The 19,602-nt window shown below is 35.7% G+C and overlaps 1 protein-coding gene across 1 annotated transcript; it reads right to left on the bottom strand.

Annotated features, from left to right (window-relative positions):
- Positions 1-6,482: 6,482 nt before the first annotated feature.
- Positions 6,483-17,278, bottom strand: LOC121267260 (uncharacterized mitochondrial protein AtMg00810-like). The gene is made up of 3 exons (XM_041171108.1): positions 16,756-17,278; positions 16,397-16,641; positions 6,483-6,629 (listed from the first exon to the last, which is right to left on the bottom strand). The coding sequence occupies exons 1-3, from the start codon at positions 17,276-17,278 to the stop codon at positions 6,483-6,485; spliced, it is 915 nt and encodes a 304-aa protein (XP_041027042.1).
- Positions 17,279-19,602: the final 2,324 nt, after the last annotated feature.

The raw sequence follows: 19,602 nt of genomic DNA, 5'->3' as shown, positions 1-19,602 counted from the left end.
TACTTTTTTACTATTTTTTACTATTTTTTACTACTATTTATAAATATTCTCAACACTTTTTAAATATTCTCACTATCCAAACGTCGCCTTAGCCCTCTTACCTTTACCTAGGTCCACTGTTATACCAGTTTTTTTTTTTTTTTTTTTTTGCTTTTGTTTTCTGTTTTTTTTTTTCCATCATATCATATCGGTTGAAAGATGTTCGATTTATTGCTTTCCAATCACAAAATAGTATACAAACTTCTGCAGCTAACAGTTATACTGTAACAACTTGGCTCAATATTCTACTTCGGAATATAGATAAATCTTATTAGGCCTCAATCAGATTTAATGGGTAAGTTTTAAATAAGCTCATGGGTTATTATTTATTTAAGTTTGTGTCGTATTGAGTCTAAATTAGACCATATTTTTTATTTTGACATATATTAATATTATGAATTTTATTAAATTTTGTTAGTAACATGTGTAATTTTAATTCAATTTATCATTATTGTTATTATTATTAATTTAATTATTAATAGGATAAATGTGTTTTTATTTTAAGCTACGATCTCTATCTCCCCCGCTCACTCTCTTCGAATAAAGCCGATTAGTTTGGGTTGAAAATACTTAACTACTATTCATTATTCTATTATAAATTTTCATTACTATTTACTATTATTTAATATTTTATTATCATTTTTTTACTATTATTTACAGAATATCTTATATCATTTCAGTACTCAAATACAACCTAAATCACGTTGTAACCGATTCATGTTACACACACACATGAATCGGTTACAACATATGCACGTTCATCTCATTGCCGCTCAACCTTCTTTTATCACTACATGAACATAAAAGGTTTTTGGGACGAATCATTTTGTCCCAAAAATTTTTATCTCAAAAAGCTTTTTGAGACCAAAAAAATTCATCTCTAAGTTGTCTCAAAAAGCTCGTCTCAAAAGATTTTTTGAGATAAAATTTGATTTTCGTCCCAAAAAATTACTTTTAGGAGCGAAATTGGGCAAAACCAGTCGTAGGCGTTTTGAAGGAGAATTTTTTTTTGAGAAGAAACATTTTCATCCCAAAAACCCGTTCAAATGGAAATCCTTCTGTTCGAAGAACTCTGATCAATTTGAACAATACAGAAACTTGATTCAAACGAATAGATTTGATCATGTTAGAACGGACAGAGTGTTTGAACAGATAAATTATTGTTCAAATACAATCAATATGAACTATTGCTGCCAGTTCGAATATTAAACAACTGTTCGAACAGAAGTTCATTCGAATGCTAGGTTCTGCAGTTCGAACAAACTGGATTTTTCTGAGGTAGTTCAATTGGTTTTTCTTTTTGGTTCGAACACAAGTTAAAAAGATTTATCGTTTGAACTAGGTATTTTTCGTTCGAATGGTACTCATGATACAAAATTGATTTTAATTAAAAATACAATACTAATATTAAATAATATAATTTAAACAGCACATTTGTTCAAATGTTCTGGGATAGAATAATAAAAAGGCAATTGAAGAAAAATAAGTTCTATGATTGTGGTGGTGGCATAGAGTTTTGTGACATCATTGATTGCCACTGTTCAAACAATTTTTGGGACTGAATCTCCAGCTTCTTCTGCATGTTTTCTTCTAATCTAGCCTCTAAATCCGCTGCTTGATCTGATCGGGTCAGAAACTCTTTTTCTTTGGACCTCAAATGTTCTATCTCAAGCCTTACTTCCTCTAATTCCTGAGTTTTATAATTCGATTTGGCTTAAGAAGAGGATGATGATGTTGATGATGGCTTCACGAAATGTCCTAAGCCCTCAAGTATCCAGAACATGGTCCAAGAACTTGAGAAAATATCTGAGCTTCGTTGATGGATGATTTATCAGATGGATCTGCAACAATTTCCTTAAGTGATATCATCTTGTCCTACAAAAAAAAAAAAATTAAAGTTAGTATAAGTAATAAAAATATTATTAGACAGTTGAATTAAAAAAACTTAAATTTACATAATTTGCTTCTACTTCGGGATTGGTCCAAACACTATCATGATTTTTATGTATTTTAGCATACAATTGGGTTAGATTATAGTCAGTAGGACTTTCTTCTTGCTGCAAAAGGAGACTAGTATAATGTTACCATATTTTTAGTTAAACGATGAAAAGATCGAGAACCCGCATGATGGTATATCGTTAAATTTGATATATGAGCTTTGTTCGCAATACTTCGTTGCTTAAAAAAGAAATTATCTCTATATGTTGAATACATCTATCATATACTATAAAAAAATATAGCAGCAAAATTACTTGATAAGCAGGGTCTTCAAACATATCACAAACCTTCTCTCTAGAGCCTCCGGAGGTTGATCAAGAATATCAACTTTAATTTTTTCCCCTTTCCTTACTTTACTATGCAGACACCCCTTGTCGTGCCTTGATCTCAATGCTGATTTACAACAACAATATATACATACAGTAATTAAAGCAAATTTTAATTAAATTCTAATATCTTGAAAATGTATATTACTTAAATCGAGCAATAAATGTAGTGTTTAATTTGATAAAATACTTTATTCTGAGTCTGGTGATGTTTGCTCACCATTCATGGCAGGTGAACCAATTGGGAAGTCGGTAATGGATGGAGATAGGACACGAGTTGCTTTGCGTTTGGAAGACATATCTATTTGAAACTGTAAAAAATTATTATTCTAAAAAATGTTACAAATATTTATAACAATGAAACTTACACAAATATTAATTTCATTCACTATCAGTTTTACTGGACCAGTCACTCTCATCCTCGCTAGACAGGTCAGTTGATTCATATTCTTCTGACATTCCATCCTCAATTACTTCTGGTTGAACATCTTCTCTATGCAATGAGACCATGTCTTATTAGCTTAGATCAACAAATAGATTGATGTTTGATTTATTCTTTTGATATGCTTCTTCATTTGTTGGACTATCAAATTCTTCAAGTTGTTCATCTGCCTCTGGAATGTAATCATATACATTTCTTGGTGCAAACGTTTCCACTACTCGCCAAGAGTTCCCATACTCCAGATCATCTAAATAAAAAACTTGATTTACTTGGCAAGCGAGAATGAAATGATCTTCCCCATACCATGTGCGAGATGTATTGACACTTGCAAAATATTCATCGTTACACACTCTCAACCAAGGATTTGAGACATCCCATCAATTATATTTAAGCAACAGACCATATATTTTCCACGTGCTTTAATGCTATCACATCTTTTACAACTCCGTAGAAGTCAATGTTATCCTCCCCATGGCTTCCTTCGGCTACTACCTCACAATTTTGAATTTTTTCTATATCGTTCTATATCAGTCATGTGAAATCTATATCTACACACCAAACAACTTGAGTAGTAGATGGCCCGCTTGGACGAACCATATGCCAGATCATACAGTTCTGGTGAGATTTTTTAAAATTTTCACCATATTTCGATACAACCTACATCAATATATATTATTATATCAATATTAGATAGAAAAAAAGTAGAGTTTAGTGGCATGAAGTTCGTAGACAATAAGATATTTTTACAATAATAACGTATGTTCAAACCACGAGGCAAATTCTTCTTCGTGCTTCTTTTCTATGTTAGTTACACCATCCAGGCGAAGTAATTGTATATGTTTGATGTGCATGTTCAAGTTAACTATTAATTTGTATCAAGTTATATTATATTATATTCTATGAACTTAAATTTATATTGATACAAAAATAATCACTATCCTAAAGTAGTAGTCAATATCTGTATAGTTATTCAAGACATACCATCAAATGCTATCAAACTCTCGTCCACATAGGTCATAGCCCCCTTGCGTGTTTAGTTCAAACTTAGTGGGTAGCTTTCAAGTTGTAATTATGGTTAGTTCGAACAAAATATTTTCTGTTCGAACATGTTGTTTTTTTAATATAATATAATTACAATTTTATTAATATTTTATTTATATTCGTTGTGGTTTTATGATCAACAGTGAACTAATGGAAACTAGTGGAAGAAAACTTGGGAGAGAAGCCGGCCAACCTAGCGGAGAAGCTAGTGCTCAGCCGTGGAGACAGATAATGGTCAAGCAGGATATCATTCTACATAACTTCTACGATATTGCGTGGGATGGACAGAGCATATACTCCATCATCATCGACCGGGGATGAGCACCGATCTGTCAGCAGGAAGGGTGTTGCCTATTTGGACATAGTTGGTGAGTTCTACCGTACCATGGGTGAAATGTAGGCTAATGTGGATACATTCACCTTTACCACTCGGGGAGTGAGTATTACTATCTCACCTTCTGTTATTTATGATTTTATTGGTATCCCGCGTGTGATTGGCGCATACCCTGCACCGCCTGCGTCTAATGCAAGGACAGAGGGTGTGGGTGATAGTAAAGATGATGCTCCAGCAGATGATGGTCTAAAAAATGGTGAGGTTCGTAAGATGATGCTTGACATTTTGGCTCCTCCATATGATGGCAGCAAGGTCATTAGGCAGGTAGACTGTACATCATTTATTAGAATGCTAAATTCAATTGCCTCCACTAACATCGATCCAAGGAAACACAAGACAAATTTCAGCATCGAGCGAGCTAGATTTATGTTACGCATAGCTCGAGGAGAGCCGATTGATCTGCCATTATTTTTCTTCCACCGGATTTGATCTGTGTCACACTATTCTTGTGGAGGCAGTCTAGAATTTGCATTGATGATCTCTAACCTCCTAATCCAATTGGGGGTTAATGTGCAAATGACTGAGAGGAGGAAGCCACAAATTGAGTCTCTTAACAAGATGATATTCAGCAGGAGCGAGGGTCACTTGCGGAAAACTCAAGCTAATATTCCAACAGTACAAGATAGTGGCATGACGAGTGATCTAGCTTTTAATTCTACAGGCGTTCAGAGACAGCTTGTTGGGACTACTTTGGATGAGGTACAATCTCTGCTCAAGGAGCATTGCCGACTTTTGATCAAGGAGATCGTTGAGCTCATCGTTGGGAAGCTTCACAAGATGGAGGTACGCATATCTTCCTTACAGGAGGATTTTGAGCTACTTACCAAATAGATAGTTTTAGTTTTTATTTCACTTTTTTATGTTATATCGAACATTATATTTTTGAGATGTAATTAGTGTATGATTTTTATTTTTGGTGTTTGCTAGCTTGTTTATTGTTAAAAATATTTTTTCTTATTTTACTAAAGTAATATTTATTTAACTAAAAATCTTATTTAACATAAAAGAACTCATTAAAATATTTTTAAATTAATTACATAAAATTAATTTTTGAATATGAAATATTTTTAATTCAACATAAATAATACTATATAATATATCTATATTTTTATATTTTGAAAATGATAACTAATAAATTAAAAAAATATTTATTTTTAAGGTATTTTGGATGCCTTTCAATAAATTATTATAATTAAACAATCATGTTCGAACTTTTATTTTGGGCTTGAACTAAGTTCATACCATTCGAATTGAACACTTCCGTTCGAACACTATTAAATCAAATTCCTGCCAATTTTTTAATAATTTCCCACCAAACAAGTCGTTCGAATGAATAAATATGGTGTTCGAATTAGTTCAAACCCAATTTCTTTGAGTTTGAACTGTCTTGCAACCATCTCGCCAGATTTTTCAGCAAAAAACACCCGTTCAAATATATAATTTCAATTCGAATGGTTTTGTACTTCCTCGGCAAAATTATATGTACTTTCCCGCCAAGTTATTATTTGAACAGAGACTAAACCATTTGAACAAACGTTAACTCTCTATTCAAACAAAGTTTTACCTGTTCAAACGCATTTCTTTTTTTGAGACGATATATTTCGTCACAGAAGATCTTGTTCAAATGGATATTTATTCGTTCGAACTCCTTGAGAACCCCATCTATATTTTGAGACAAAATTTAAATTTCGTCCCAAATAAGTACCTTCCCCGTTCGTCTAGCCGTGTTATACGTGGAAACCAATCCAACAGAAACCGAAGCAACTCCCGCATGCAAATGCCTCATGCCCATGTCTAGCACACAACAAACCTCCCACTGCCAGCACAACTCGTGGCAACAACCACAGTTTAGCCACCAGCCACCCAGTTGCACCACCTAAAAGCCTCTCTTTTATAACACTCAAAACAGAGCACTGTCACATGTCCTCTCCTCCATGCCGTAGTAGTCACGGACAACCACCTTCCTCCACCACGGGCAATCCAGAACAAATAGACATCATCCAACCACCATGAGCTAGTGGAAAACCACCGAAAACCAAGGAGGAACCCATTAGGCCGGGAACCACGGAGAAGGGCCCAAACGTGGAATCCCGAGATACCCACAATCCATTTCGCAGGAAACTACCGGCCAGTTCACTACAGTCAGCCTCGTGCCATCTCGGTAAGCTCCGCCTACCTCACTCTCGTTCTCTATTGCATCACAGTGAGGCACGACCAAAATAGTTTTCTTTTTCTCTCTCTCTTACAGTGCTCTGCGGCCATCCATGCTCGCCACTGGCCACTTAACCCAGCTCTTTCGCTTCTCCTTCTCTCTCGGTGAGTTTTGGAGTTTCTCCTCTAACAATGATTCCCCCTCCTGTAAAGCATTGACATTGGCTTCATAAAAAACCTAGTCAAATATAAAATATGATGAATTTATCAAAATAGAGCTGTATTGGATTAGCTAAAGGAATAAATGAGAAGCTTTGAGTTATATTAAATGGATGGGTTTCTTCAAATCTGAAGGCTACTATTCACTAATCAAATCTATTTTTTATTCACTTTTAATCTCTAAATGTCTTTTTTATTCACGTTTAACCTCAAACCGTTTTGTAATAATAATGTAAGAATCAAATTAAATTATTAATTAACATATGATTAGTATAATTCTAAAATATGAAAAAAATAAAAATAATTTTATTAAAAAAATAATATTATATTATTATTTTGATGAATTCAATGACTAATTTAATATGGGGTTATGGCTGGAGAAATTTTGAATTTATAAAATTTATGTACTTTTTATCAAATTTTAAAGATGAAGCTAATGCCAATGCTGGAAGCCCACTGTCTTCTTTTCTTTTATTGTTTTGGTTTTATGCCCTTCCCAAAAAGTGTATGCATGTTTTATTGCTACAAAAATACCCTCCAAGTCATTGCTTTCAGCTTTCTGTAGAAGCCTCTTGAAGAACCTTTTGATTAATGACGTCACTGCCCTGGATATGTAAGCCACGATAGATTATGTCCTAGGTTGCGCTCAATTTTCCTTTGGACTTATGTTTTAAGTTAAGTATATGTTCAATGGATATTAATTCAGACTTGTTATCTTAAGTTGGGCTCAAATTTTATGTTAGGATCGGTTCCATATATGTTAGACTTAGTTTTAAATTGAATAAATATGTTAGCCTGTAAACTTTACTTTTACAAAAAATATTTAAGAGATTTAAAATATATTACTAAGTACTAAATTATTATTAGACTATAATAATAGTTTATAAGAATTTTAATATTAAGTATTATTAAGTCTATTTTATGAACTAAATATTTTTCACCGTTATTTTATAGATTTAGAAAAAAAAAATGTTCCTTACTAGTTTATGTTTGAAAGACTATATATGATATTATTATTTAAATAATTATATGATATTAGTTGCTTTATATAATAACTGAATATTTTATTAGATTGAATTTTCTAGAGTATATTTATTTAATTAAGTAGGATATTAGGAGACGTTTTCCTAAACAAATTTAGTGACATTTAATACTTCGTATAAGTGACGAGATACAAAGTGAGATTCAGAAAGCAGTGTAGTGAGGCAAGTAGCTTGATCATAAATTAGGATTAGCACAATAGTTAGTCAGATTATGTAACATACAGGTCCTAGACTAAGATTTAAGATTTAAAATTATCATTATTTTTACTATTATTATTATTATTATTATTTTTAGTAATGTTATTATTTTTAAGATCTATTTTGAGATAGTGATTGTTCTTTTGTGGGATTCTTCCACCCTTCACGCCTTCACCCTCAGTAAAATAAAATTTCCCTACACAGAGAGCCGTGACACCATTCTAACAAACCAAGCACCCACTCACAAGAAACAGCCACCTAAGGCAGCCGCATAACCTTTCCTCTCTCGGTAAGCCATAAACCCCTCTATGTCGCTCTCTCTCTCTCTCTCTCTCTCTCACACACACACACACACACACACACAATAACCTAACAACCCCTGTGTGCTTTTGCTCAGTCCTCAAAAGTTGAGTCACCTCTCAGGCAACTCAGAAACTATCGGCCAATCGCTTTTCGTCAAACCCACACCTTCCTGATAAGCCCACTCCAGAATCTTCCTCCTCTTCTTAAAAGTTTATCCATGTGACAGTTTCTATCTCTCTAAACTCTCTCTCTCTCTCTCTCTCTCTCTCTCTCTCTCTCTCTCTATGTCATGCCACCATGTCCAGATGGAGCCTTTAGTTACGCCGTCGTGACTCCCAGCCAACCACCCAGACCCACAGTTGCAGTTGGTTGTCCTTTCTCTCGGTAAGTATCACAATTTTTGTCCCCTAAGACTTTGTGCTTCTCTTCTTTTGTTTATTTTGTTTCAGACTTTACCAAAAAGCCCATGCATTATTATGGATTTTACACAAATACCCTTCAACCCACTTCCCATAGCCTTTCTGTAAAATGCCTCTTGAAGGAACCTTGTTCATTTATGTGGGCTAAGCTTGGGTTTAAATGGGACTTGTGTTTTAAAATTAGTTTAGGCCGGGTTGCATTTTTACAGAAACTGCTCTAGTGATTTGAAGTGGGTTGTTTTCCTTAATTGGGCTGGGCTGGAATTTAAGTCAGGCCAAAATTTTACTTAAATAAATATATTAATCATAGACTTAATTTTTTAACAGAAAATATTTATGGGATTTAAAGTATATTTTAAAGTATACTATTGGGCCTATTATTTTAGTTAATAGTCCCATTATCTAATTAGTCGTGATTTTAATAAAATTATTATATTGTACTTTAAATAGAAAACCAAGGAATACTTTATGAGTTTTAAGTAATTTTATATCTATTGACCTTAGTATAACTGAATGGTCCCATTATCATATTAACTTTCAAACATGTTCTTATGCATTATGAAAGTTAATAAGAAAACACATGAATGATAAGTAAGCTTAACATTGCCCTTGAGTTATGGGTGGATGTACAAGCAATAGACTCAAGTGTGGTCCACCACATTTAAGCTAATATAATATGAGGTGACACAACCTCAAGCCTATTTGACCGCAAGTTATGATATGTTAAGTAGTACCACGGACGCTAGCGTGGTTCATCATATGATATGTTGTGACACAAACTCAAGCGTGGTTCACCATTTGATTTGAGTTGGCACGGAGTCAAGCGTGCTTTACCATAGGTTATGTTATGTGGTGCCACGGACTCAGGTGTAGTTCACCATATGATATGTGATAACACATACTCAAACGTGTTTCACTACATGTTATGATACCATATGGGGTGCCATGGATTTAAGCGTGGTTCACCATATGATAAGCAATAACACAAACTCGAGCGTGTTTCAATACATGTTATGATATGTTATGTGGTGCCACGGACTCAAGCGTGTTCACTAGATGTTAAGTGATAACACGAACCCAAACGTGTTTCATTACATGTTATGATATGTTATATACAATCAATGACAATTAGACCGATGTACATATGTAATGATTGCCACTAAATAAGTGAAAGACAAGATGAACAAGTCATGTATGATTGTTAGGAAATGCATGGAGTCAATCACTCATGCATAATGTTACACGAAATTCCATGATTTTGTTAATTCTGCATATGTTATGATACATTAAAGTTTTATAAATCAAGCCTAATGTTAAGCCATGTTAAGTTTACATTATGATGTGCTATTACTGAGTCTTCGACTCATTTGAGTTATGTCTTTATGTTTTAATGTCTTAGATGTTGAATGAGAGGAAGCAGAACTGGAGAGCCAAGAGTAGATTAGTTTAGAGACTTATATTGGAATAAGTGTTACTTCTAAAAGGATTTAGTCTATGATTATGATATTTGAATAAGTGATCACCACATAGAACTAGTTTATGCCTTTTTGTTATGTTTTCAGCTTTATGATATCAAAGACTGTTTTGATAAATTAGTTTGGTCATTCTATAAATGAGGTATTCTCATGACTTCGAATCTCTTCATTGCGCATTATGTTATGAATGTTTGTAATATTCGTAAATACGGGAATGGGTGTTACAGATTATTATTATTAAAATTAATTCTTGATAGCCATTTTATATGTACCTCGCATGTTATGATATTTACAAACATGTCATCCATCATAACACATGATCTTGTCATTCTTCATCATGTTCAAATTTAGCACTTTACAATTATTATATTAGTATGTATGTAATGCGTCTCACATCGCATAAAACACGTAAGTTATCTTAAGCTTGAGTGCAAGATAAGATAAGATCCATTTAATCAATTGGTCATTCGGATGCATGGTACCAATGCAGATTCAGGATGGATGTGCAAGTCATGGACTCAAGCGTGGTCCATCGTAGTATGCCAAAATACTACTCAGCGGCTCCCCTTGTGGGCACGGAATGTAGGGCTGGTGCACAACTTTGCACATAAGATTAAGTGTATTGGCAAGTCAGATTAGTCAAATAAATCAGATCAGTTAATTAATTCAGATAAATCAATTATGCATAGCATAAGTATCAATATGATCAGTCATGATTTTAAGCTCTCAATATGAAAAATTAAATTTTATGATAATCCTTACGTTTATTATGTTTACATTGTGATATTTTCTTATTAAGTTTTCGATTCATTTTAGTTTTATTTTATGTTTTTAGCCACCCAGGTGAGGATGATGAACACGAGCAGGCTGGTCAAGATTAGATGTAGCAGTTAATTAAATTCTACACATCTTTGAATAAATTATCTTTATGATATAAATTTGATTCAGTTATTTCATTTATTATTATTTAGAGACATGATTTTATTAAATAAAGCTTTCATGAAATAAATGTTTATTTTATTTAATTATGCAAGTCTTTTTCTTGGCTTTATTTATGTAAGCATGTGACATCCCTAACCCTAGGACATGGGGTGTTACATACACACACAATACCAACGTACTAATCTTTGATTTTAGATCTTCAAACTACATCCGATCCCATTCCATTCTCCTTTGTGCCCCCACATCGGTACAATAGCCGAAAGATCAAGTTGGTTCATCTCTAACTATCTTAATATGTCCTTGCATTTGACAAATGAGAAGGAAATGCCTCACCAAGTTGAGACAACCAACTCATACAAATACCAACTGAGGTAAGCACCATAGAGCTCTCTCGAAATCGACGCATAGGAAACAATCAACCTAGACAAACTTAGGCATTAGAGGCGTTCCACGCCTAAAACCTAAGCCATTTTCCTCCCTTTTGATCACAAGTCGCAAAAAATAGTTCAAGGTGTACGAAACATATCCTCAACAATTGGCACCGTCTGTAGGATCAATTTTGTACAACATGCCTTTCGTATACCTGCAACGAAGAGCTCCAAGACAACTGCAATCAGGAAACAACCACTATAGATGAGCAAGCAATTGACAGGATTAAGGGGAGGTTTGCGAAGATGGAGGAGAGCATGATGCAAATGACATTGGAAATGGAGACTTTACAAGGAAGAATGGAACTCTGAGAAAACAAGACACGAGGTGTGGGGGAGATGTAATGTTGAATCATGATGAACAAAAGGAATAAGAGTCACAGAGTGAAGGTGGGCCAACCCCAAGAGGTGAGGAGGAAAAAAGAGAGATGCACAAAGACCTACACGACCTCATGGGTAAGTACGAGAAGATGGCTAGGAAAATAACTACATCATCATTTGTCGATAGCCTACTCAGCAGCATGGATTTGTCATATAGCGTGACAATCATAGTAGTTCCTCTTCATCCAAAATTTAAAACCCGTAAATTGAACTATGCGAAGGATATAAGGACCTTGTTGAACATCTATATACATTTAAAGCCCACATGACGTTGCATAGGTTTTTGGAAGAGATTACATGTCAGGCCTTCTTGTTCACCCCCAAAGGGGATGGTTTGAGGCTTTTTTGCCAAGCTTCATCACCAGCTTCGAAGAATTGGGTAGAAAGTTCTTCATGGCCATCAGACAGAATTGGCGACTAGCTAAATATCTCATCATTGTGAATTAGCTAGAAGATGAGAGTCTAAAGGTATACCATATAAGATCTAACAGGGAACACATGACAACGGACAATCAAGACATGAAAATTATTCTCACGGCACTACTAAGACGAATTTGATCCAAAAGCCCCTTTATGGCCCAATTGGTGAGTAGAATATAGGCAGTATTACGAGAATTTGGGAACAGCGAACAATTTTGTCAACACCAAAGACATAAAGGCATTAACTGATCCACGACAAGCTGAGGTAGAGCTAGTGAATAAAAGACGAAAAGATGAAAGAAGAAGCAAAAGTTCTGAGAATGAGGAGAAGACAAGGAAAAGCCATTACGAGAGAAGGAAAGACATCAACACCCTCTCTAGGGGCCAAAGTTCAAGGGCGGCACATTCAAGCCTAAGTGTGCAAATAGAAAACGAGAAGGAACAATGGCCAAGATGTAGAGAAGAAAGGCACCCACCGTTGAAAGCCTACTCAGCAAAATGGATCTACCCTCTAGCATGACAATCATGACAATTTTAGATGAAAAATCCGCTTCCCTTGAAATTTAAAGTCCCGCAAATTGAACTATACGACGGATATAAGAATCATGTTGAACATCTGGAAACATTTAAAGGCCACATTAAGTTGCATGGGCTTCCGAAAGAGATTGCATGCTAGGCCTTCTCGTTAACCCTCAAAAGGGTAGCTAGGGGATGGTTTGGAACTTTGCAACCAAGGTCCATCTCCAGCTTCAAAGAATTGTGTAGATTGTTCTTAACACAATTCATGACCAGTAGACGAAAGAGGCGACTAGCTGCTTACCTCCTCACTGTAAAGTAGTGAGAAGATGAGGGTCAATAAGGTTTAAGAATGACCACATGACAGTGAACGAGTATAAAAATTGGACAAACATAAAACACAGAAATAATATCAAAAATTATTCCGATCACAACTATTAAAGGCTTAAAAGTTCAAAGAATCTCTATGTAACCAAAAATCAATTAATTTAGTATTCCAACATATTTCAACTGATTGTTGTTTGAATTGCGTTTGTGTTTTGATTTATACATTTTGAGAGATATCTTATTTCAAACTATAGGAGAATTCTTTTTTTTTTTTTTTTCGTATATAGTTTGAACAAGTTTCAGGTCATAAAAAACTATACTTTGGACTCCAACTAATTTCATTGTTCACTTGAAACCTAAAAACAATTTGCTAGGCCCAATCTCCACCTTAGAAGGTTGATTGAACCTTGTGCGATAAGAAATGATGTTAAACAAAGCCCATGGGCCTACATGTTGTACAAAGGCTGGAAGTGCAACGGACCTAACTCGGAAACATTGTTGCGCACGTCTATACGAGATTAGAGCCTTCCTAATTGAGGTACAACCTTAATGGAAGGGAAGATAATGTGGGCTGCTAACGTATCTCAGCAAGATATCCGCCTCACGGGAGCATGATTCAAGGTCGGCTTGAATGCTAATAGCCCATGTACCCAAGGCAGGAGTGTAAAGTCAAGCTGAATGAAGGGCCTCACCTAGTTGAGACAACTAGCTTATACAAATACCAACTAAGATAAGCACCATAAAGTTCTCTCTAAATCTATGCATATTAAACAATCAACTTGGACAAACTTAGGCATTAGAGGTGTTCCATGCCTAAATCCTGAGCCATTTTCCCCCCTTTTGATCGCAAGTTGCAAGGAATAGTTCAAGGTGTATGAAACACACCCTCAATAGTTGACACCGTCTGTGGGATCAGTATATTGCAACATGCCTTTTGTATTCCTGCAACGACGAGCTCCAAGACAACCTGTAATCAGGAAACAACCGGTACGGATGAGCAAGCAAATGACAGGATGAATAGGAGGTTTGTGAAGATGGAGGAGAGTGTGATGCATGTGACATTGGAAATGGAGACTCTATAAAGGAAGAACGAAACTCTGAGAAAGCAAGACACGAGGTGTGGAGGAGATGTAATGTTGAATCATTATGAACAAAGCGAATAAGAGTCACATAGTGAAGGTGGGCCAACCCAAAGAGGCGAGGAGGAAAAAAGAGAGATGCACAAGGACCTACATGACCTCACGAACAAGTCCAAGAACATGGCTAGGAAAATAAGTGCATCATCATCTGTCGATAGCCTACTCAGTAGCATGGATCTGTCGTATAGCGAGACAATCATAGTAGTTTCGCTTTCCCCAAAATTTAAAGCCTGCAAATTGAACTATGCGACGGATATAAGGATCCCGTTGAACATCTATAAACATTTAAAGCCCACATGACATTGCATAGGTTTTCGGGAGAGATTACATGTCAGGCCCTCCCGTTAACCCTCAAAGAGGATGGTTTGGGGCTTTTCAACGAAGCTTCATCACCAGCTTCGAAGAATTGGGTAGAAAGTTCTTCATGGCCATCAGACAAAATTGGCGACTAGCTGAATATCTCATCATTGTGAATTAGCTAGAAGATAAGAGTCTGAAGGCATACCATATAAGATCTAACAAGGAACACATGACAACGGACAATCAAGACATGAAAATTATTCTCATGACACTACTAAGACAAATTTGATCCAAGAGCCCCTTTATGGCCCAATTGGTGAGAAGAATATAGGCAATATTACGAGAATTTGGAGATAACGAACAATTTTGTCAATGCCAAAGACATTTTGAAGGCATTAACTGATCCACGACAAGCTGAGGTAAAGCTAGTGAATACAAGACGAAAAGATGAAAGAATAAGCAAAAGTTATGAGAAGGAGGAGAAGACAAGGAAAAGCCATTACGAGAGAAGGAAAGACATCAACACCCTCTCTAGGGGCCAAAGTTCAAGGGCGGCACATTCAAGCCTAAGTGTGCAAATAGAAAACGAGAAGGAACAATGGCCAAGATGTAGAGAAGAAAGGCACCCACCATCGAAAGCCTACTTAGCAAAATGGATCTGCCCTCTAGCACGACAAGCATGGCAATTTTAGATGGAAAATTCGCTTCCCTTGAAATTTAAAGTCCCGCAGATTGAACTATACAACGGATATAAGAATCATGTAGAACATTTGGAAACGTTTAAAGGCCACATTACGTTGTATGGGTTTCCGAGAGAGATTGCATGCTAGGCCTTCTCGTTAACCCTCAAAGGTGAAGCTAAGGGTTGGTTTGGGGCTTTGCAGCCAAGCTCCATCACCAGCTTCAAAGAATTGTGCAGTTTGTTTATAACACAGTTCATGGCCAGTAGATGGAAGATGCGACTAGCTGCGTACCTCCTCACTGTAAAGTAGTGAGAAGATGAGAGTCAAGAAGGTTTAACAAAGAACACATGATGGCAAACAATCAAGATGGGAAAATCACTCTCTGGGCACTACTAAGAGGAATTTGGCCTTGGAGCCCCTATACGAATTGGCAAGGAGAACATTGGTGGCATTACGAGAATTCATGGACAGAGAGGATAATTTTGTCAACACAGAAGAGACTCTGAATTCATTAACCGATCCACGACTACTTGAAGTAGAGCTGGCAGATAAAAGACCAAAAGATGGAAGAAGTGGCAAAGGTTGTGAGAAGGAGGAGAAGACAAGGAAAAGCCATTACATGAGAAGGTAAGATGGGAACGCCCTCTGTAGGTCCCCAAGTTCAAGGACAACACATTGGAGCCTAAGTGTGCAAATAGGAAACGAGAAGCGACCACAAATGAATTATGACCGAGATGTGGAGAAGAAAGGCGCCCATTATTATTGCACCTACTAGAAAAAGGAAGGACACATGAGAACGGAAATTGCTGCAACCTCGAGCGAAGAACTGAAACAAAGTGAGAAAGTGGGGGAACTGGATCATTTCATTAGTTAGTGTTCTAGAGAATGAAGTCTTGTACTTTTGAGTATTGGGTTTACGCGTAGCTTGGTGCTGGGGTTGGATGGAAGTTGGGACTGAGTGTAGTAATCACTGGTTAATTTCTTGTCATTGATGTCTTGGCCATGTTATACCAAGAAGCAGATCCTTGTGATGTTAGATCTTATGCACCAAGTATTACTTTCCATAATAAGGAGGTGTTTTGTCTTTAGCCTGCTATATGGGATGCTAACTCCAACACCCCCCTAAAGATGAACATGAATATTGAGAATGTTCATCTTGTGTAAAGTGTAATGAAAAGGCAATGAACCCAGTGGCTTGGTGAGTATGTCTACCAACTGTAGCCGAGAGGGAATGTAAGGCAGCTTGATAAGCTTCTCTTGCAATTTCTCTCGAACCAGGTGACAGTCAATTTGTATATGCTTAGTTCTTTCATGCTGAATTGGGTTGGTGGCAATAGACATTGCTGATTTGTTATTTGTGTATAAAGCTGTCGACTGTTGATGATCAATCTGCAAGTCCTGCAAGGCATAGACCAACCATTGCACCTCACATGTTGTAGCTGCAAGAGTTCGATACTCTGCTTCAATGAAGGATCTACTAATTGTGGCTTACTTTTTGGACTTCCAAGAAATTAGAAAATTGCCCAAAAATATTGCAAAACCTATTATGCTTCTCCTGGTGTTGAGGCAACCTGCCGAGTCACTGTCTGAAAAGGCTTTGAGCTGAAGTTCTGAAGATGATGAGAAAAGCAAACCCAGCCCAGGTGTAGCTTTCAGATATCTGAGGACCCTCATTGCTGCTTTGTGATGGCTGACAGCTGGTTTTGCTAGAAACTGACTTAACACTTTGACAGAATATGCAAGATCTGGTCTGGTGATTGTCAAGTATAACAATCTACCAACCAGTTTCCTATATTTTGATGGATCTTCATAAAGCTCTGGATTATCAGCAGTGAGATTGAGATTTGATTCCATTGGAAAAGCAGCAGGCTTTGAGCCTATGTTACCAGTGTCTTGTAATATGTCCAAGGCATATTTTCTTTGGCAAAGTGAAATACCAGTTTTTGATCTTGCTATTTCTAGACCAAGAAAATATTTCAATGGTCCCAAGTCTTTAATGGTAAATTGATCATGTAAGAACTTCTTCAAGAGCTGAATTTGCTGCAAATCATCACTTACTAGCAACACATCATCAACATAAACAAGTAATGCCATAAAAGAAGTTGCTGACCTTTTAATGAACAATGAGCAATCAGATTTTCCTTCAGTGAAACCATAAGTGATAAGAGAGTTAGACAATTTCTCAAACTATTGTCTAGATGCCTGTTTAAGGCAATAGAGACTTTTTAAAAGTCTACAAACTTTGTTGTTTTGATTAGGCAGTCCAGGAGGCAAGTCTATATAAACCTCTTCATGTAATTCACCATGTAAAAAAGCATTGTTTACATCTAGTTGGTGAATGTGCCAATTTTTAATTGCAACAACAGCAAGTAGAATTCGAATGGAAGTAATTTTGGCAACAGGTGAGAAGGTATCAAAAAATCTAAACCTTCTTGTTGAGTGTAACCTTTTGCCACTAATCTTGCTTTGTGTCTTTCTATGGTGCCATCGGATTTGTATTTGATTATGAATACCCATTTACAACCAATTGTCTATTTATTTTTAGGTAAAGTTACAAGCTCCTATGTTTTATTTAACTCTAAAGCATGTAATTCATTTTTCATATCTTGTTTCCATTCTGGAAATTGGACAGCTTGTTTATATGTGTTGGGTTCAGATGAAGTTGTTATTTTGGCAAGAAAATCTCTATGAGAAGATGATAATCTATTGGCAGAAAGAAAAGGAGAAGTAGGATAGAAGTTACCTTTGGTAAAACCATCATTAGAAGAAGTTGAATGGGCTGCATTTGAGGTAACTTGACTGCAATAGTAATCTTGCAGAAGAATAGATGGTTTTCGAACTCTAGTGGAATTTCTGAGTTGTGGTAGATTATTGGAAATAGTATTATTCTGAGACATAGACATATCTTCGTCAATGTATTAATGAAGGTTATCATCATGGGAAGTTGATGATATAGATTGATTAGGAAGAGCACTAGGATTGGTGGAAAAATGATTATTGTTTTCTGATGGTGGGAATAAGAATGTATGACTTTGTGGAGTAGAAGGTGTTTCTGTAAAAGGGAGAATATTTTCATGGAATGTGACATTTCTGGAAATAAACACTTCATTAGTGTTTAGATCCATGACTTTGTAACCCTTTACATCAGAGGGGTATCTGAGGAATAAGCATTTGACAGCTCTAGGATCAAACTTATGTCTGTGATTTTGAACTGTACAGGCAAAACAAAGACAACCAAACACCTTTAAATGAGATAGTTTTGGTGTTTTGTTGAAAAGCATTTCTTAAGGGGTTTTATTATTAAGAAGAAGGGTAGGTATTCTGTTGATTATATGAGCTGTTGTGAGAACACAGTCACTCCAAAAAGATAATGGAATATTTGATTGAAACATTAGTGCTCTAGCTGTACTAAGTAAATGTTGATGCTTTCTTTCAACTATGCCATTTTGCTGTGGGGTTTCTACACAGTTTTTTTGATGTAAAATCCCATTTTTACTATAAAAATATGTGAGAAAAAATTCAGGTCCATTATCTGACCTTATGGTTTTGACAGCAACATTAAATTGAGTTTTTATCATTATACAAAAAGTTTTTAAAAATGGAACTTCAGACTTAGCTTTAAGCATGTAAACCCAAGTACATCGTGAGAAATCATCAACAATTGTCAATAAATATTTATAACCTGAATAAGAAATAGTATCAAATGGACCACATATGTCACAGTGCACTAAATAAAAAATTTATTAGATTTTGTATGTGATACAGGGAAAGGTAATCTTCTTTGCTTTGCCAAAGGACAAATATCACATATATGTTGACAATCCATAGAGATAGAAGAGTCTAAGTGTTTGAGGGAAGAAAGTCTAGAAAGAGATACATGGCCTAATCTATAATGCCATAGGTCTAAGGGTTTTTGAGAAACAGTAGAAAATTGAACTGAATTGGATTTAGAAATTGTGCAGGAATGTATAAAATGATATAGTCCTTGTTTCTCAAATGTAATCCCAATCATCCTCCTCTTTGATTGGTCCTGCAAAAGACAATGAGTTCCAAAGAAAGACAAAGAAAGATTAGACTGATGTGTTAGCTTAGAAACATATAAGAGATTAAGAGAGCATGATGGTACACACAAGACATTTTGTAGGAAAAGATTATTGGAAATGCAAATTGTACCAATATGTGTGGCTGGTATAATCTGTCCATTAGGTAGGTTTATAGATATATTGATTGGTTTAGGAGGAGAACAATAGAAATGTGGTGAACAGATCATGTGATCTGTTGCACCAGTGTCTAATATCCAAGAGTGATCTGGTATAGCAGAAACAGAATTGTAAGAAAATTTACCAGAAAACTAAGCAGAAGTAACAAGGTTACAGGCTAGGGAATTCTCAATATTTGAAGAAGACTGAGAAGATTGT

Source organism: Juglans microcarpa x Juglans regia, chromosome 5S, assembly GCF_004785595.1.
Source record: "Juglans microcarpa x Juglans regia isolate MS1-56 chromosome 5S, Jm3101_v1.0, whole genome shotgun sequence".
Lineage (NCBI taxonomy): Eukaryota > Viridiplantae > Streptophyta > Magnoliopsida > Fagales > Juglandaceae > Juglans > Juglans microcarpa x Juglans regia.
Note: the sequence above shows the minus strand (reverse complement) of the source record. Positions and strands in the feature narration are given on the sequence as shown.

Excerpts from the sequence above, each read along its gene's own strand:
- LOC121267260 (XM_041171108.1), bottom strand. The coding sequence starts at position 17,278 with ATGGCATTACTTGTTTATGTTGATGATGTGTTGCTAGTAAGTGATGAT. Across the intron at positions 16,642-16,755 it reads TTCAGACAGTGACTCGGCAG|AGTATCGAACTCTTGCAGCT; the intron begins GTTGCCTCAACA and ends TCATTGAAGCAG. Across the intron at positions 6,630-16,396 it reads TTCCCTCTCGGCTACAGTTG|GTTTTTTATGAAGCCAATGT; the intron begins GTAGACATACTC and ends ATATTTGACTAG.